The sequence below is a fragment of the Geotrypetes seraphini genome, chromosome 5, assembly GCF_902459505.1.
Source record: "Geotrypetes seraphini chromosome 5, aGeoSer1.1, whole genome shotgun sequence".
NCBI lineage: Eukaryota > Metazoa > Chordata > Amphibia > Gymnophiona > Dermophiidae > Geotrypetes > Geotrypetes seraphini.
Window position 1 is genome coordinate 91,168,196 of NC_047088.1, and position 21,118 is coordinate 91,189,313.

Genomic DNA, 21,118 nt, shown 5'->3' on the forward strand with positions numbered 1-21,118 from the left:
ATTAGGGAAAAAAATGTGTGTACTCTTCACTATAAAAAATGTGAGAACAAGATCTCCACCCATATAGGGGGAGGAGTCAATCACAAATGGGCTGATGACTTTTGTGAGAAGGGAAGGGTAGTGGGGGGTGGGAGAGAGAGAGGAGTGGGAAAGAGGGGAGGAGGGAGAAAAACGAATAAGGGTAGGATGTAGGAGCACTGCGGGAGTGTTATGATAATTACAAAGCTGTTCTATTCAGGTGTGTCTTTTCACTTGCTTTCCATGGAGTTCTGCAGGTAGGCAAATTAGTCCTTAATTCAAAACGACCAGGCACCAAAGGAGGCCTTACTATTTATGATACCTAGCTGAGAGGGAGCACAGTGGAAATTATAATATCTTAATCTAAGACAAATCAATTGGCAAAGGGGTACATCTATCCCTTTACAGATTTGGTCCCATATCCCCTTTAATTAACGAGGACAGAACCCCTTTCATTTGGTATCAATTTGCTAAAGTCCTTCAAATGTGCCTGGAAAAACTAGGTATGCAAAACATGTATTTCAGGACGCATTCCTTTTGGATAGGACAAGCCACTACAGTGGCGGCTAGTGGTCTCTCTAGAGAGCAGATTATTGCCCTTGATAGATCGAAGTCCAGTGCCTATATTCAGTACATCAGGCCTGAATCTGGGTTAAACGTTTAAATATAGTTGTTATATAATGATATCTATGTTGCAGGTACCCGGGGAGGGGGGGACAGAGACAGATTTGGATATGCGGACATTCGTTTGTACGCTGGGCACAGAGGAGAGCACAAATAAGACCTATGGACATTTGGAGATATTTCTTCAAGATAAGAATGTACCTCAGAAAAATTCTGAAAAAGAATTAGTAGTGGTTGAGGATAAAGGTGAACAAAATATATAAGTTTACTTTGCCTGTTTGTATGATATATGGAAGAGCTAAGAATTGATTTCCTATTGCATATGTGTTTTACTTTTCAAAGCAGTCCCAATAACGTGGGCTAGATTTAAAGCACTATTGTTTAGATTACTTTTCTAGATGTGGTTTACCTTTATTTCTGTAATTTTATTATGTAATAAATATAAAGAAAGAAAGATAAGACCTATGGGTGAAAATTTGGGAATAACCAAAAAGGAGGTAGCCATAATATGGTTGGGGATAAGAAGAATGATTTGGGACTAGTTAATACCATCCATCCTTTGGATGTGAAAAAAACTGACCTCCCTTTAGGCTCTTATTATACATCTAGGGGGCAACAACCTCATGTCTACAAACAGTGTGTTATTGATAAAGAAAATGCAGAATGATTGTCTTTCACTTTCCAGTCTACTACACAATACGATATTCCTCTAAGATTAAGAGAATTAGGTTCATTTCAACTTTATCGTAAAAACTTTAAAACATGGTTATTCTCTAAATTGTAAACTCATGTTCTTTTCTAATATTTTTTAAATTGATGTAAACCGAGTCAAGCTTTATTAGATGAAGGTGACCCAGTCTATAAATCTAAGGTTTAGTTTAGTTTAATTGTATGGTCTTGCATCATTCCTAGGAGGGTATGGAGGGGGGCAAGATCTCATCAGGCCATTGTAAAAAAACATAAAGAAAATTAACAAATAGATTCACAAGTTTATGCAGAAAGTCTGGGGTTTGTCCATCACCCAAGATTTATTGTCCAATAGTTGTCCAGGTTTGTATGGCCCAGATGGAGTTCACCTGTCCAACACTGGATCGGATATATTTAATAGTACATTGCAGGATTTCATAGAAGCTTTATGATGGGAGCAGGGCCACAGCTGTAAGCCCGAGGTGCCCGGGATAAGCAAGGTGTCACTTTCTTGGGCAGTGGCAGGTATCTCAGTTGGGGTGGGTGCACAGCATCTGGCTAAAAGAGAGTCACATTGCTGATAATGAAATAAAGTGTCATAACGTATAGTGTTGAATAAGCAAGTAATAAGACCAGTGAAAGAGGTATATCTCCCTGCTTGGACGGTAGGGAGGCCTTGTGGCAGTGGCATTTTCAATGAATGACATCGAAGGGACCCATCCTTACGGGATAGGAAAAAGAAATGGACAATACAGGTCAAAGAAGAGATTTGGAATAATGGTGGGGGCAGCTTGGACAGTGCCCCTCGGGAGAAGAAGTATAGTGAGGCCGGATAATCTATGTAACCCTAGAAGGAGTTAAATGTTACCAAGTTGATATGCGATAGTACATTGTTAAGATTTGGAAAATGTTTGTATTTGGTTTTTAATTGGCATTTGTGACTGCAGCCTTTAATAAAATCCACACTTGTTGAAGAATAACGGGTTGGTGTCTTACTGTTATATTAATGAGAAGCAAAGAGTGTTGAGTGCCAGGTTTGATGAATTTTCATAGAAAAAGCAAAACATTTAGTCATACTAGTCTCCTTTTTCTTTTAGCTCAATCAGAACAGTTGCTGCGATTCTGGTATCATGATCCATCATTCTGTACTACCTCAAGTTTTTTTCTGTTCTTTAATAAGTATTCCCTCCCATTGTTTCTAGATTGGTCATTGCAGCAACAGTCCTGAGTCATGCACTAAATTCATAAATCTGGTCACCAGGTGGTATCTCTTCTAACAGCTAGCATGATTTCTTCTTTCTGTCCAGGACCTGTGAATGCTTATTCCACAGTGTCCGCAGCCTCTGCTCAATCCAGGGATCAAACTGGGGACCATTGCCACTAAGCCAGTGGTTTGGCATTTCAATCTTTTACTTTTTATAGGGGCTTCAGAAATTATTTTTTTTTAAAAATCTAAATACTTCATGCTGTTTTTAGTATGCGTCTAATTCACTTCCTGTCATCAGTCTCCTTTTTGGAATTTAAATACTATTGCAGTAGTTTTCCTTATCTTTCCTCCAGTGAATATCAAATTTAATTGCATTATCATCTCTTTTTCCTAATGAATTCTCCATTGTTAGCTATTTCTGAGTGCTAGCTCTAAAGTAGCTCATCACCTCGTTGCTACAGTGCGTTCTCACTATTCATACGAATCCACAAGTGTGTGAATTCGATTGATTGTCACCATTCACACTGTTGCGTTCTCATATTTGCGGACATGCACATTAAAAAAATAGCCTTCTTCACTTTTTTAGTTTTGGCATTTGCTTCTGGAAATAGCTACCAAGCATCCAGGGAGTGAGCTACAAATAACTAATCCCAAAATAAATGTGATGTATCTTAGTGACAAAATATGTGTGATAGACAGGCTTCATTCCGACATGTCTGTTTCTGTTGTTAGCCGCTAGTTTAATGTTAGTAATGAATAAACAATCCGATCCATCAGGCAAAAAAAAGAAGTTCCAAAACTACATCTGTGGTTTGTGATGTGTCAATGGAAAAGCAGTTGAATTTGTGGCTAATGCAAATGGTAGATGAAAAAAAAGCACAGTGTTGTTGTGAGGATGAAAGCCAAAGAGATTTATAAACACGTCACCCAGGGCCAGGAAATCATGAAATCCTTTTCTGTGAATCCTGGCTGAGTAGCACATTTAAAAGGCAATATGTACTAAAAAATGTAAGACTTTCCAAGGAGGCAGGTTCAGTTGACAATGAAGCTACTGGATAATTTAAATTCTTGCTGAGTGTAATAGAAGAAAATGGTTATGTGCCAGAGCTGGTCTTCAATGTTGATGAAATTGGCTTGTTTTACAAACAAACTGGGAAGCAGACATATATAATGGAAATGTCAGCAAAAGCCCCAGGATTCAAGGCATTTAAAGATCACATCGGTGCCAAGGGCAAACCTTTTATGGTGTACAGAGCCCCAAATCCTCGCATACTTAAAAGAAAGAACCTGAATTGCATGCCAGTCCATTGGAGATGGAACTGCAAAGCTTTGATGACATCCAAAAAATTGTGAGATTGGTTCAACAGCTGTTTCATTCCAGAAGTTGAATGCTATCTCCACTGTAAAAACTTTGCCTTTAAGGAATTGCTGATTTTGGATAATGCATTAGTACACTGTTGCCAAAACTTTAAAAACACACACAGTGATGTTGAAGTTATCTTCATGTCTCCGAACACAGCATCCATCATTCAGCCTCTTGATCAGGGAATAATAAAAGCTTTCGAATGACACTGCATGCTAGAGCTTTACAGCAAGCCTTGTGAAGCTTTTGATGCTGAAAGGAAACCACCATGCTTGATGACTGGAAGACAGAGACAATGTAATAGACTATGTTGTCACAGCCTGGAATGGCATCACACTACCTACTTTGAGCAATTGTTGGAAAAACTTGGCCAAACTGTATAACAGACTTTGAGGGCTTTGATGATGTAACATGAGAAAAGGCTAAAGGCATACTTATTCTCTTCAACCTGTAACTATTTTTTAGAAGTCGTAAACCACATAGAATCCTTGTCGAAATTTGCAGTACAGGCAGTCCCCAAGTTACAGACACCCGACTTAAGTACAACTGCATTTGATTTCACTGAACAGTATTTCCAGTGGCATAGACTCATACACTTTTCCTGTAGCAGATTCAGGAATGATGCATGGCCACATTTAGAACAGGGTGTGGTTGTGCTTTTCTGTACCTTAGAGAGGACAGTTGGCCCTTTTATCGGCTGAGAGCAGAGGTAAGCACAAGAATGGCAGTACTTGAGGGGGTCCAGAGGAGAGCAACTAAACTGGTAAATGGTATGGAAAACTTTTCATATGCTGACAGGTTGAAAATGCTGGGGCTGTTCTCCCTGGAAAAGCGGAGACTTAGAGGAGACATGATAGAAACCTTCAAAATCCTAAGGGGCATAGAGAAAGTGGACAGGGACAGATTCTTCAGACTGTGGGGAACCACAAGTACAAGGGGTCACTCGGAGAAATTGAAAGGGGACAGGTTTAAAACAAATGCGAGGAAGTTCTTTTTTACCCAGAGAGTGGTGGACACATGGAACGCGCTTCTGGAGGTTGTGATAGGCCAGAGCACACTACAGGGTTTCAAGGAAGGTTTAGATAGGTTCCTAAAGGATGAGGGGATTGAGGGTTACAGATAGATGTAGAGGTAGGTTGCAGAAATGGTCAGGAACCACTTCACAGGTCACAGACCTGATGGGCCGCCGCGGGAACGGACCGCTGGGCGTGATGGACCTCTGGTCTGACCCAGAGGTGGCAACTTCTTATGTTCTTAATCTTAAAATCTACAAGTTCTGAGTTATGTACAAATCCAGCTTAAGAACAGCTTTAAAAACGTAACTCATTCTTAACCCAGAGACTGCTTGTACATAAGAAACTGTATAGTAGCAGAAAACATGAATAGAAATGTGGACACTATCTTGCATTTTAAGCAAAAAATTATTGGAGAAGGCTACGAGGACATGACACATGAAGATGTTGAGGAAATTTTGGCAGAGACTGCCATAGAGCCCAGCAATGATGACCTGTACAAGATGGCAAAACAAGGAGTTGGGGACAGTGATGATGAAGAGGCATCAAACACTCCAAAAATCATGCCTCTGATGTCAGCAAAAATAGCAGTGGTGTCGATGTTGGAAAAAATATTCAGTGACATGGAGCACAGACTAAAATTCAAGCATCTCGTAAAGTCTGCATTTGCCCCTTACAATGATTCATATAAGGACTTTGAGAAGAAAAGCCAAGCAGACAAGGCTGACAGTATTTTTTAGTCAATGATCCATGAGACTCATGCCTCAGAGGTTGATCAGGCTAAAGTCGACCTGCCAGCGTTGATGTCATCATCATCTTTTACCATTCTGGAGGTACAAAACTGTCCCGCTCCAGAAGTTGATCTGACAGATAAAGTGTAGTATCTGCCATGATAAAGTGTAGTATACATCTGTAACTATTGTGTAAAGCAGTTTTGGTTGGTTTTTTTTTTAAGCAATATTTTCATAATGGTACTATCTCTTTATATATGTCAATTTCCCAGTCTGTACGGTAGCATTCTACTGTAGATCTGCACTGTTTTGTTATAATGGTGAGAAATCCACGGTACAGTATTCAGCATTGGTTGATGAACACATTATTTGCTTACTGTTGTCATGTAATACTGTACAGTATTTATTTTCCAGCACTGTTTTGTGCATTTTTTTTCTTTAAGAATGTTATTTCTATAAGCAGTACTGCAAATAACAAAAATATGTTTGCAACATTCTGAATGTTCTATATGCTTTTTGTCAAGTGCTGTCTTATGCAGGTTAGGTTATTCCAGAGGAATAATTATTCACTTTCCATGGTTTTGAGGAACCATAGGCAATATTCCCTGTAAACTATGCAGCTGCATGGCCATGTATCTCCTGATAAGAGTCCACACAGCCGAGCTGGCTAACTGCTCAACCACTGCACCACTCTGCAGTTTCTGTTTTCTGCTGCTGCCTTCCAAAATCAGCAGCAGCAGAAAAACAAAATACAAACTGGAGGACTGCATTGAACTTACCCACAGCTGCTGGCTTTGCCCCTTCAACATCATTTCTTGTTCCGAGGCAGAGCCGGCAACCTTGGGTAAGTACAGTGTGATCCCGTGATGTTTGTGTTTTATTTTGCCTCTGCTGCTGGTTTGGGGAAGCAGCAGGAGTGGTGGGGGTGTTGTGGAAGGAGCCAGATGTTGTAAGGAAGTGGGGAGGACAGGGTCACATACTAGAAAGAAGTAGGGAGAACAGGGGGCACATTCTGAAAGGAAGTGGGGGAGAATAGAGGGGCACATTGAATGGAAGTGGGGAAGACACCGGGGCACATGCTGAGTGGAAGCAGGGAGGAGAGGGGCAAACAGTAGATGTAAGCAAGGGAGGAGAGAGAGGGCATAAATGCTGGATGTAAGCAGGGGAGGAGAGAAGGGGCAGACAAGAGTGGAACAGGGGAATAAAGAAAAAGGGTAGATTGTGGGGAAGAGGATACAGTTAGTGAGAATAAGAGGTGAAATAGGAGAGCCAGGGTGCATGAAAGAGGTGGCAAGCTATAGGTAGACACAGAAAACAGAAAGAAATTGATGATTGGATAGTAAGAAAAAATTGGACAGAGGCAGAAAATAAATTAAAGAAAACTAAAAGGAAAAGAAGGAGAGAAAATTGACAAATGGGCAAGAAATCCTAGCAAGATGAGGAAAACAGAAATCAGAGACTGGTACCAACACAACTGAAGACAAGTAAATAGCCAGACAACAAAGGTAGAAAAAAGAATTGTATTTTTACTTAAAGATAATGTAGTGTGACAATTGAGTTAGTAAACGTTAAGTAAAAATAGAATATGGAAATAAGGTATGAGCTATCTTTTTACTGGATTAATTTTAAAACTTTTTGACTAACTTTGTAGACCAAAACCTCCTTTCTCAGGTCTGAATAGGACACCATAACATCAATATACTGTCCTGATCTGGGGAAGAAGATTTTGGCCTCTAAAAGCTAGTTGAAAAATATATTTATTCCAATACTGTAGTATCATTTTCCATTTTTTCTTGTATTTCTATTAATTTACGTAGTGGTTAGAATATGTCAGTTTTGAAAATTACTCCTATATTAAAAAATATATAGGAATTATCTGCCAAGCATGCACTCATTAATGGAAACACTTTTAAAATAGAGAATAGTAACGTTTCTGGAATCATAGTAACGTAGTAAATGACAGCAGATGGTCCATCCAGTCTGCCCAAACATACACTCTCTATAATTTAATGATTTAATTTAAATTGTCCTTTTTCGTAGATATATCTGGCCCAGAAATCCAAAGTTCTTCCCGGTACTATGCGTAGGTTCCATCTACTGGAGTCTCCGTCAAAGCTCACTCTAGCCCATCCTCAACTGAATGACCATATATAGATAGGAAACAGACCGTGCAAGTCTGTCCAGTACTAGCCTTAGTTCTTCAATATATACCATTATTTTCTGATTAGAGATACCTCTGTGTTCGTCCCATGCTTTTTAAAAACTCTGTCACCATGTTCTTTTCCACCACTTCCCTCAGGAGTGCATTCCAGGCATGAACCACCCTCACCATAAAGAAGAATTTCCAGCATTACTCAACCTCAGATTATGCCTTCTGGTTTTACCATTTTCCTTTCTCTGGAAAAGATTTTATTCTTTGCTAATACCTTTCAAGAAAATAGATAATGGTGGCACTACATTGGCAGAAGTTGATCTTGAAAAGGATGCCACTAAGTACATTCAGTAAGGCAAGAAGCTGCTTTAGAATGACAAAAATCAGAGGTTCTCTTCCTGGGAGAAAAATTAAAGGGAAGGGTTCTGCTTTGAGTGAAGGAAAAAGGTAAAGGTAGGCTCTGATGAGAATTGACCTCTAATCATTGAGCAACAGAGCCTGCTGCTCTAACCACTGAGCTACAGGACCCAAGGCAACATGGATTCACTAGAGGCAGGTCTTTTTTAGACAGATCTGATCAGTTTCTTTGACTGGTCAATTCTTGACTAGAGAATTGAATAGAGGGAGTGCACTAGATATGGTGTATTTAGATTTTAGCAAAGCCTTTGACAGTGTTCCACACAAGCATCTAATAAATAAACTTGAGTGCTGAAAGTGCCATTAAGGTTTCACCATAGGTTCTTAAAGGATGAAACCCCTTCTACAGATCACAAGAAATTACAGGTACTCTGGTCTCAGGATTTAGGTCATGAGTTTCAAAATTATGCTCTGCTTTCTGCCCTGAAGCACCTGCATGGTCTATAGCGTTATATGACTTATTGGGAAATATAGTACATGGTGTTACTTCATCTTTATGTATCTCCTAGGAGAGCGCATGCTATGAAACTGAGGCTGGATGCTGTATGCCCCAGGTATGGCTTCTTGGAGGCAACCCTGGGTCATATGTTTTGGTCTTGTCCAGCTATAGTAGTATTTTGGAAACAGGTGATTGCTTTTGTACGATCTATCTGGAATGTCACTATTCACTTGAACTCTGGTTTTCTTTGGCATCTTTTTTTCTTTTCCTAGGAAGAGGGGACTTGGTGTCTTTTTCCATTGGTCCCTGCTGGCTGCCCTTAAGTGTATCCTGAGGACTTGGCTGGATTCTACTGAACCACCTATACATCTCTGGAGAAGTTGGATGCTCCCCATCCTCTCTTGGGAGCGCAGAGCTGTTACAGATCTAGACTCTATGCTTGAACTCCGGTTCCAATCCATATGGGAACCCCTTTTAGAACACTTTGACCTCCATGGCGAGGAGCCAGATTCTGAATTGCTGATGAACATTTTATTCTTCAACTCTTCTGTTATACCTTGGTGCCATGGAGGATCCTGTGGGTGGGTGAGGAGGTGGGGGGGGGGTATGTTTGAGATATTTTACTGAGCTATGTTCTAAGCTGTATTTCAATTGTTATGTTGCTCAATAAAAATGATTTTCCATAAATAAACTGAGTGCCCTCAAGATAGGCCCCAAAGTGACAGACTGGGTCAGGAACTGGAACTGGTTGAGTCGAAGGCGACAGATGGTAGTGGTCAATGGAGATTGCGCTGAGAAAAGTGATGTTACCAGTGGTGTGCCTCAAGGTTCAACTGTTGAGCCTGTTTGTTTATTTATAGTCCGCTTTTATCAAGGCAGAGTGCAAAGCAACATACATAAATAGAATTACATACAAACGTCTAAAAAAAATATAAAAAAATTCACAATACATAACCAAACCATCAAATCCTGCAAGAACTGAGTTATTACATATTCTTTTCCACGCTAAACACCAATGAAACCAACCACAGCATGAGTCTGGGAGACAAATACAGACTCATTCTCCATACTTCATGAGACAAAACAAATGTTTCAATAATTTTTTTAAATCCCCCACCCTTGCTTGTTTCTTAATATAAGATGGAAGTTTATTCTATTATTCAGGGGCAGCACAGAAAAAAAACCCAGTCCTGTCTGTCTGCAGTCTAACTTCTCTCCTTGCTGGTATCGTCAGGTCACAGTGTATGCAGGAGGGTAACTGTGGTAGAGAACTATATGAGGTCACACACTGCACCAGATAGCCAGGAGCACAGCCCTGTATGTTCAGATAGGTCAAAAGTAAAAGCTTATATCTAATCAAAAACTCAATTTTCAGCCAGTACAACTTATAATACAACTAAGACACATGATCATAGTTTTTTCAGCCTAAACAGAGTTCTAATAATAGAATTCTGGGCTACCTGCAGAGGGCTCAACACAGTTTGAGGCATACCCAACAATGTTATGTTATAATAGTCCATAGTCAACAGCACGGTATAGCCCAGGGGTAGGAAATTCTAGTCCTCAAGAGCTGGAGCCAGGTCAGGTTTTTAGGATATCCACAATAAATATGCATGAGATAGATTTGCATCTCAAGGAGGCAGTGCATGAAAATCCATCTCATACATATTCATTGTGGATATCCTGAAAACCTGACATGTCTCCTGCTCTCGAGGACCAGAATTGCCTACCCCTGGTATAGCCTATTCAAAAGGTGTAACTTGAAGTAGACTTTTCTAATAAGGTGTAACACATGTTGCCTAAAAGACAGCTGAGAATCAAGCATTATCCCTAAGTACCAAAATCCTAAGAACCACATAATTGCCGAATCAAAGATCCAAACTGATAATAGCAACTCTGACAGTGAAGCTTGAGCTAAATGCATTATTTTTGTTTTCTATACGTTGAGCATCAATTTGTTGGTGCACATCCAATGGTCGATTCTTGTTATAAGGAAAACTAGCCTATCAATAGCCCATTCCATTAACTCTCCCTTAGGGAAGAAAAATAACAGGTCTTTGGCATATACCCTGTAAGACACTCTAAGGGTATGCAATAAACAGCACAGTGGTATTAGATATAGATTAAACCAGTATATCTCAACACATGGTATGCGTACCCTTGGGAGTACGCGGCCTGGCTGCTGCCAGGGATCCCTGCCTGCCCACCCACCCACTGCACTCCCCCCCCCCAACCAATCACTGCCTGGCTGGCCCGGAACCTTCTCTTAGACTTGGGGGGGTTGGCTTGTGAGCTGGCCGCTTGCAGCATGTGAGTTGCTGCTGGGGGGATGGAGCGTGTCTGCTCCAGCGTGGTGGGGGTGGGCGGGCAGACAGGGAGGAAGTTAGGGATCCTCAGCGGTGATAGCTTCTGCGGGGGTGGCAGTTTCAGGGGGAGGAGACACTAACTTGGGACATAGGAGGGAGGGAATAGAAAGGGAGAATTGATGGGCATGAGTGTGTGAGAGACATGAGTGTGTGAGAGGGTGCACAGTAAAGGAAGAAAGGAAAATTGGGCATAGAGAGAGGAGTGAGGTAGAGATGCATGGGGAATAGAAGGATGAGAGGGAGAAAGGTTGGATAGAGGGACAGATTGAAGGGGATGCAAGGGGGAGGAATGTTGGACATTGTGATGGAGGGAGAGATACGGCATTGTGCTGGAGAGGGGTGATAGAAGGAGAAATGAGATTGGAGCTGGTGGTCAGTGGTGAAAAATGCTGCACATGATCCGGGGGATGAAAGAGAGAAATGTTGGATGTGGCAGTAGAGGGGGTGGGAGAGATGCCTGGATCTCTCAAGACAGAAGTACAGAGAGGGAGATATTGTCAATAGGGGTGGAGGAGAGAGGAAGAAAAGTTGGACTCATGGAGGGACAGAGAGAGAGAGATGTTGGTTGGGGAAGGGAATGGGGTCCGGAGGAGAGGAAGCATGCAGGAGAAAGAAAGAAATATTGGAAATGCAATCAGAGACTCATGAAATCACCAGACAACAAAGGTAGGAAAAATACTTTTCAGTTTAGTGATAAAAATGTCAGTTTTGTGAATTTATATCTGCTGTCTATATTTTGCTCTATATTTGTCTATTTTTCTATAGTTGTTACTGATTGCATATTTTAAAGTCATCTGCCTTGACATCTTTGAAAACCCCCAAAATATAAATGATAGTTAACATTTTGTGTGAGCACAGTGTGCTTTCTGTTTTTTTTTAATTTTGTGCTTACCATTATGTATTAATAAGATTATATTGTGTGTATATGAAAAATGGATGGAAGAAATTGGGTTACAATTAGTACTATTATTATAAGGGTGGGGTCAGGGGCAGAGCTTGGGCGGAGCTTAGGTGGGTTTAGGGTGAAGTTTGGGCGGGGGTACTCGGTTGGCATTTGTTAGGCTTAGGAGGTACTTGGCTTGAAGAAGTTGAGAAACACTGCATTAAACACTGCATTAAACAACACTGCTGTGGTACTCCTGTTTTTACTTCTTTTTGAGATGACATCCTTTCTTTTTAACATTTGTGTAAGTGATATTGATGAAGGACTGTTGGGTAAGATTTGCATCTTTGTGGATGATTTCAAAATCTGAATAACATGAGGAAGGACCTAGCCAAAGCTTAAAAGAAAGGTCTGAAATTTGGCAGCTAAAATTTAATGCTAAGAAATGCAAGATCATGCATTTGTACTGCAAAAATATGAGGGAAGAGTACAGTTTAGGGGGTGAAGAACTTTTGTGCACAAAAGAGGAACGGAACTTGGGTGTGATAATATGTGATGATCTAAAGGTAGCAAAATAGGTTGAAAAGGCAACACCGAAAGCTAGAAGGATGCTAGGGTTCATAGGGAGAGGACTGGCCAGTAGGAAAAAGGAGGTATTGCTATTTCTGTATAAGATTGGTGAGACTTCATTGAGAATATTGTGTACAATTCTGGAGACCACACCTTCAAAAAGATATAAACAGGATGGAGTCATTCCAGAGGAAGGCTACTAAAATGGTTTGTGGTCTTCATCATAAGACATATGGGGACAGAGATAAAGATCCTCAATAGGTATACTTTGGAGGAAAGGTGGGAGAAGGGAGATATGATAGAAATGTTTAAATACCTACTTGGCATAAATGCGCAAGAAGCAAATCTCTTTCATTTGAAAAGAAACTCTGGAATGAGAGGACATAGGATGAAGTTAAGAAGTGATAGACTCGGAAGTAATCTAAGGAAATACTTTTTAATAGAAAGGGTGGTAGATGCGTGAAATAGTCTCCCAGTAGAAGTGGTGGAGACAAAAATTGTGATTTCAAGAAAGCCTGGGAGGAGATAGTGGATGATAAGGATTGGCCATTTGGCATTTAGCGATGACTTTCTCTGTTTCTATGTAATCAATAATATATGATTCTTTGTGACTTTCAGAAGCATAAGGTTTCATAGAAATACTTCAGTGATCTTAAAGGACCAGTTTCACACTCTTCATTAAGTTGAGTTTGAAAGTATTTAAATCCAATGCCTCATTCCATGAAAAAGTAAAGTAGTTAAGCATTTATCTTTTAAAAAAAAGTGAACGTTATGCTGCGTCTTAGAAGACATAATTTTCCTGACAGGTTTTATCATGAAAACTGAGTCATGGGAATGTCCTGAAAAAAACGTTTTAATGTAATTAATGGATTGCAGGTTAAGCATTCAAAACCAGTAGTTGTAAAAAATTCTAAGATAACACTGCTAAAAATTGCTAAAACATAAGTCACCTACTAACTTCCTCAAACTTTATTCTTAGCCCTGTGGATCAGAAAAAAATGGCCACAGTGTTTTTTAAAGATAAAAATTCAATATCACATGAGCATAGTCAACCACTCATGAAGCATAGCTAAACTAGCATCATCCATTCTATTTCTCTGTTTCACCCATTTGGGGTAATTGAATTCAATAAATAGAATCCAGCATTGCTCTTTCCAATTAAGAAATTGTTCATAGTGATCACCCTCCCACCCAATTTTTGCACTTTCAATTATTCTCCAATGAATGTCTGAGATATGCTGAAAATCAAGCCAATGCTCTTCCCTTTCCCTGACATCTATGTGCATTTCCTTTCTTTCCTTCTCCTACCCTCTGTTCCTGTCCACCATCTCCTTTCATTCTTTCTTCCATACTCCATTTCCAACATCTGTCCCTCTCTTCCCCTGCCATCCAGCATCATCCCTTTTTCTCTCTTCCACAACATCCAGCATTGCTCTCCTCTCTCCAGTCTGTCACCATTCAGCATCACACCTCTGTCTGTCTCTCTCTCCATCATTCAGTATTACTCATCTTTTCACTCTGACACACAATGTCCTGCCTCCTAATCATCAATAAATAGAATCCAGCATTGCTCTTTCCAATTAAGAAATTGTTCATAGTGATCACCCTCCCACCCAATTTTTGCACTTTCAGTTATTCTCCAATGAATGTCTGAGATATGCTGAAAATCAAGCCAATGCTGTACCAGTGATGCCTGAAAATTTCTATTCAAAATCTTAGACTTGTGCTCATCAAATGAATCTTGACAGGAACTAATACTCCTTCCCACATATACTAATTGGCATGGAGATATGATATAAACAGTCATTGCTGAAGAGCATGATGTATCTGTTTGAGAATCCTTTCATTCAGAGCCAAAAAAGTTTGTGAACACCACTGACAATTTCCACAGGTTTGTTGAATTCCTGCTTCCTGTTGAGCCTCATATATATGTATTTTATAGGACAAAAGTTCTCCTATAGTTCTACCTCTTGTGTAAGAAAGAATTAAGTTACAAAAGATTTTATGTAGTTGAAGCACATGCTAATGAGTTCTCATTAATTTCATAACTCTTTTGGACAATATTGAAAATGGAAGGACACATCAGGTTCTTTATCACAATAATGAAACAGTAATTCCCTTTGAGCAAATCTAGCTCTAAGGTAAGCTTTTCAAAGTATAGATGGATGGACAACCTTTCATCAAAAATCTTTGCTTCAGTATATTTGCTTGAACTTTAAACTCTTCCATCAGTAGAACATTGACTCACAGGGTTGCATCATCTATTCTCGGACAGATAAATCATACGAAATAGAAATGCATTGATTAGATTAGATTAGACTTTGTTTCATTCAGGAATCATACTTGAGTGCAATGGTATGGTGGCTGTGTTAGTCCACTTTCCAATGTAATATAAATTTTAAAAAAAACACGCCAAAGGAAATAAGGTGATACCTTTTTAGTGGACTAACTCAATGTCAATAAGCAAATGTTGATACATCAGGTATATAAGGAAAACATGAAAGCATTTCAGGGATTAGAAGAGGGACAGAGCAGTTTTAAATATCTTTGTATTGGGAAAGGAAGCCTAGATATCTGTTAAGTCCTGTCTGGTAGGTATCAAAATATTTTATCATGTTGCTTTCAAGGGTTTTACATTCTTGCAAACCTCCTTCATGGCAGAACTAGAAGAGAGATTTCTAAATACATTTCAGACAAAACTCCTGAAATATCACTGGTATATTGATTACATTTTTATGATTTGGACTGAGGGAGAAGAGACTCTTAAAACAATTCTACAAAACTTTCAATATATACCATCCTACAATCAAATTCAAAATTGACTATTCTCCAGAAAAGTCCATTTTCTAGACACTAGTCTCTATCAACAATGGTTGCATACAAACATCTATATACAAGAAACTTATGAACAGATGCAGCAACCTCCACAATTCCAGCTTTCACCCTTCACATATAAAAAAAAATCCATTATACACAGCCAAGCCACACAATACCACCACATCTGCTCTGACCCAAGAGACAGAGATAAACACCTAAATACCCTGACTGAATCTTTCAAACAAAAATGATACAACCCTAAAATAGTCTCCAAGAATATTGCCTTATCCTTTAAAACAGGGGTCCGCAACCAACTAGAAGACCATGGCCGTCTGACAGCTGAGCCATGAGAGAGCTGCTGGCAATGGGTATCTCTCCCTCGTCTAGCCATCTCCCTTCCCATCACCTTCGTGGGCGCTCTTCAGAATTTTCTCTTCGTTCTGAGGTGTCTGGATGTGGTAACCATACTCAGAAGTCCCGCATGACTGTCACAAAGCTTCTCCTCTGACACACTTTCTGTTTCTGCCTGGGTGGCTTGCGTCAGAGGAGAAGCTTTGGGGCAGTCACGCAGGACTTGTGAGAACGTTGCCGCGTCCAGACACTCATAAACGGAAAATTCTGAAGAGCGCCCGAAAAGGTGAGGGGAAGGGAGGAAAGTGGCCCGATGAGGGGAAGAGGTTCAGTGACGCTGAAGGGAAGTAGAGGGAGAGGGGGGAAGAGTAACAGATGCTGAAGGAGAGAGAGGAGAGCAGATGCTGAAGGGAAGTAGAGAGAGAGGGAGGAGCAGACACTGGGAAGGGAGAAGATGCTGGTTGGAAAGGGAGAGTGAGAGAGGGGAACAGATGCTGAAAGTGGAGAGAGAGAGAGCAGACGCTGGAAGGAAGTAGGGAGGAGAGAAAGGGGAGCAGACGCTGGATGGCAGGGGAGAGAGAGGGGAACAGACACTGAATGGGAGAGGATAGAGAGGGGAGCAGATGCTGGATGGAAGTGGGGAGGAGAGAGCGAGCACATACTGGATGGAAGGAGGGGATAAAGAAAGAGCACATGCTTGATTGGGGAAAGAGGATAGATTTAGATTCTGGAAGGGGTGAGGAAAAGAGGTGGCAAGCTGTAGGTAGACATAATGAAAGGGAAATTGAAGACTGGAAAGTAAATAGACGAGGTAGAAAACAAACTGAGAAGGAAGAGCAGAAAAGATAATGATGGGAGAGGAGAGAGAGATGGGAGAGGGGGAAGAGATAGATACCAGATCTGAAGGGAGGAAAGGAGGAGAGAGATGCTAAAAAAACATCTGGGGAGGGAGTGAAAAATGGAACGGAAGAAAACAGAGATGCCATACCATGGGGGGAGCAGAGGGAAGAAGGTGGTGGGTGCCAGATCAATTGGGGGAGGAGGGGGAAGGGAGAGACAGTTTCTGGTAGAGATATAGAAATAAAGCAGATGCCATATGGAAGAGACAGAGAGAAGGCAGACAGTGGATGGAAGGAAGAGAATGACAAGAAGATGAGGAAAGCAGAAATAGACAACAGATTAGAAAAAAATTTATATTTCTTTTCTTTTATTGCTAGAAATGTATATTGTATATAAAAACTGCCCTATGAATCCGCCCCGAATCAGCCCCCCCTTTACCGATCCCTATAAAAATTTGCTTCTGTTAAAGCAGTCCTTGGTGTCAAAAAGGTTGGAGACCACTGCCTTAAAACACCCAGAGAAAACTTACTATACTACAACGACGAAAAATTATGAGATCTACAACCACTACTCCAGGAAAATTAATTACTAAAAGAAATATTCCCAGTTCCACCTGTGCTGGCCTTCCATCAGCCACCTAATCTGAAACAAAAATTTGTAAAAAGTAAGCTCCCCATAGAACCCATGAAGAAGAGAATGGCACACATCCTTGTAGTGTGACAAACTACAAACTGTGAAAGCACATCTCAAAGGATCCCACGGTCACTCATATGGGAAAAACATTCAGCATAAAGGGATCGTTCATCTTCTAATGTGGTATAAATCATTCAGTGCAAAAAGGCATGTTACATTGGTAAAACAAGTCAAATGCTAAAGACCAGAATCAACCTACAATGGATATCATATTAAAAATTGCAATACCAAGCAGGATGTCACCTCTGTTGGACAACACTTTGGAAAAACTGGCCACTGCACCAATGATTTTATGATAAGAATACTAAAAGGGAACTTTAAGACGGTCCAAGAGTGTAAAACCTTTGAAATCAAAATAATAAAATATTTTGACACTTACCAGACAGAGATCTGGGCTTCCTTTCCCACTGCAAAGACATTTAAAACTGCTCTGCTACCTTTCTGTCTCCTGCTCACCAACCCACCCCTCCCTCTTCCTATCCCTGAAATGTTTTCGTGTTTTCCTTATATATATTGATATTTGTCAATATTTGCTTAATTCTGATCTGAAGAAGGGTTACCTTTGAAAGCTCCTCATAAAATGCATTGAGTTGGTCCAATACAAAAGGTATCACATTATTTCCTTTGTTTTAATTTGTTTTCTTTCTTCATAATATCTAGGAACCATACTGCCGCAAATAGTAAGAATGCACAGTACAAAGCTTAGTTGCTTCATGAAGCATTTATTTTATAGAATGTAGAAATATTACCATTGTAGCATGCCCTAACTGAAATATTCACTTTAGTCAATTGAAATATCCAAGTATTAGAGGGGTTTTTTTCAGATGGTATTTGATAGTACTTCTAGTGCTACACTCTATTCCTGAACCTGAGGGTAGTCCATCCCTTCTAGGAAGCTTCATTATAGGAAGCTTCATTAGTATTCTTTTGCTCTGCCTCCCATCTCTCCGGGCTGTTCTCCAATTCCTCGGTTTATACCAAAGCAGATGGACAGCCATGGAGAGGAAGCGGAATAGGAAGCGCTACGGGGACTCAATACAAGTGAGATGGTAGCCTCTTTTCTGCTCGTGTTTATTTTCAATTAAATTTGTTCTTTTTTTGCTAACCGTTTGCAAGACTTTTCAGTGCTGCAGAGGATTCCTCTCTTGGGATAGCTCTTACTTCAGGAGAGCACAGATTCTGAAGTCAGGGGTCTACTTCCAGGGGCAGACTGCTTTACAGTGCACCCACTTGGACTGCCTGCACTAACAGTTCAGAGACTCAGGGATCATTACCTTGGGAGCAAGGATTGCCCTAGGTTCGTCTGCAGTGGGCCTGTGCGCAGGATCAGGGCTGACTGCTTTCAACTCCCAATTTGTGTGTGCAAGGTCCAGTGGGAGTTGAAGTCTCCAGCCAGTTTTTTGGGCCCGAAAAACAGTCCAAAGACATAAGCAGTCCAGATTCCAAGCTTGTTGAGGCAGTTTCTCCTTATAAGCTGTTTGCAACTTCCATACTTTCAGCTCCTAGCACACAGCATTGCACAGTGAGTAACAGGCTGACAGTTTGGAAAATAAAATGGGGGGTGTCTTTTTTGGGGGTTCTGTGGTTAGAGTTAGGTCCCCCCAACTCTAAAATCCTCAAACTTGCTAGCTTTCGGTCAACAGTGTAGCTCTCCCAGGCCGTTTTTGGCACTAAATTCAGTGCCACTGTGGCCCTCTTGTATTTCCCAATTTAAAAATAAAGTCTCTATCTGCCTCAAAACACCTCGATTTTGCTTAAAATTAGGTGTGATGGGCTCCTCAGCTCAGGATACCTTGGATTCATGCCGAGTTTGCAATGGATGGCTATCTGAGGCTCGTCCGTGTCCCTCATGTCACGCAGTATGTGAGAGGGGGACAGAACCACTGGCTTATCCGCCTCTTGGTCCTTCAGGGGGTGTTATTGCCCAATTGGTCCAAAGACCAGGGAAAAAGTCCAGATTTGAGCCGGGGAGCAGCATAAGTGTGTTCCCACTGCAATAGATTCTAGAAATAGATTCTAGAAAGGAGCTTGTGAATATTCGCATGGACTGGATGTCCTGGTCAGGGGTTTCCCCCAAATTCATCAATATGTTTGAAGCTTACATGGTTAACAAGGACTGCATGGATCCCTCAAGGATCATGTCCCTGCTAACGCCAGGTGTGCCCCCAAGTGCGTATTTCCCCAGCAACAATGCTGTGCTCAAGACAGTGAGGTCCAGTCTGAGGAAGACTGGGACATAGTGGACTCTATTTCAATACCTTTACTCTCCCAGTCAAGGTCCTCTGTCATAGGAGATGCTTCTTCTCTAGGGGGCTGGATCCAGATCTGGTGGAGGCCCTGGATCTTGGGGAAGACCTGACTGCACAGGCTTTTTAAACTTTCAGTGCTTTTGGAGGTGATTACTGAATCCCTCCAGGAATTAAAGATAGACTCCACAGTCATCGGCTACACAGTGCTCATTTATGAGCAGCACAGAGGCGCAGACCACCTGCTTTTCCTCTCATCAAGACATTACCAAAATGCTCAGGGATCATTGGGAGGTCCAGGAGGGGCCCCTTCAGTTGGCCAAAACCATGGCAAAGCTCTGTCTGATGGATGCTGAATTTAACCAGCTCTTTGTTTCTCTTAATGTGGATTCACTGGTGGTGCAGGTTACAAGTGCTGCCCGATTCACGATTCGAATCGGTTCACCGATTCACTTTGGGTGAATCGATTTGAATTCGGTTCAAAACAAAAAAAATCAGCTCCCCGATTCGCCTGACCCTCCCCCCCTCACTCCGTAAAGCAGGAGCGGCAGCGCTGCTCTTGCCGCACCTGCTTTAGAGGGTGAGGGGGGAGGGTCAGTTGGGAAGTGCTGCTTTCGGCTTCCCCCCCTGGCGTCCGGCTTCCACCCCTCCTGGCGTCCGACTTCCACCCCTGGCCTCCCCGCACTGTTTACCTTCGAGGAATAGCCTGAAAACAAGATCACGGTGCTAGCCATCTTTGTACGGCTTCAGAGCTGTTTCCTCCGTCGCAATCCCGCCCCTCTGATGTCAGAGGAGGGGTGGGACCGCGACGGAGGAAACAGCTCCGAAGCCGTACAAAGATCGCTAGTACCGCAATCTTGTTTGCAGGCTGTTCCTCGAAGGTAAACAGTGTGGGGAGGCCAGAGGGAAGCAGGACCCCATTGGGAGGCCAGAGGGAACACACAGGCCTTCCGGGGGGAGTGAGCAGTCCTTCGGGGTGGGGATGGGACAGGCAGGCTTTCAGGGGTGGGCCTTCAAGGGGGGGAAAAGGCCTTCAAGGGGGACAGGCAGGCCTTCAGTGGTGGGATAGGCCTTCAAGGGGGGATAGGCCTTCAAGGGGGGACAAGCCTTCAAGGGGGAAACAGGCCTTTAGGGGTGGGGTGCAGGCCTTCAGAGGAGGGGGCCCTGGTGTAGAAGTACACAGAGGGAGGGAAGGGGGGTTCAATGAGATATGCATATGCCGGACTTTGAGAAGGAAGAAATGGGTCTGAAAATAGAGGAGAGGGGGAGAGATGATGGACAATGGGATTTAGGGAGGGAAGGAACAGAAAGGGAGAGAAGTTGGACACAAGGGATGGTGTGGAGGGGGAGATAGAGCTACTGGATAGGAGAGTAGTTGGGAAAAGAAAGGGAGAGATGGTGGACCCTGGGGTGGTGGGGAAGGAGGGAGAGATGCTGGATGAAAGGGTAGTTGAGAAAAGGTGGATTTGTGGAGGGAGATGAAAAAAAGAAAAGATGCCAAACCTCCAGGGGAGGGAAGGGAAACTGAAGGGGAGGGGAGGACAGAGATAGAAAATGGATGGTTAGCAGGGAGAAAGAAGAAAGAAGGAGACCCTGGCAAGCAAGTTATCAGAAGACAACCAGAGCCTGAGACCAACAAAATTTGAATAATGACCAGACAACAAAAGGTAGAAAAACTAATTTTATTTTCTGTTTTGTGAT

At 41.7% G+C, this 21,118-nt stretch overlaps 1 protein-coding gene across 4 annotated transcripts in view; it reads left to right on the forward strand.

Moving 5' to 3' along the window:
• LOC117361545 (ecto-NOX disulfide-thiol exchanger 2-like) overlaps positions 1 to 21,118 on the forward strand; it is a 323,082-nt gene that overhangs the window by 241,589 nt on the left and 60,375 nt on the right. Inside the window, exon 13 of one of the 4 annotated variants that reach the window (XM_033947011.1) lies at positions 717 to 3,573. The exons of 2 other annotated variants lie outside the window; for them this stretch is intronic. In XM_033947011.1, coding sequence (XP_033802902.1) covers positions 717 to 905 — 189 coding nt within the window. In that variant the 3' untranslated portion in view covers positions 906 to 3,573. Of the gene's footprint in view, positions 1 to 716; positions 3,574 to 8,923; positions 9,252 to 21,118 lie in introns of those variants that run through there. One more of the 4 variants, XM_033947014.1, reaches the window with a different exon arrangement.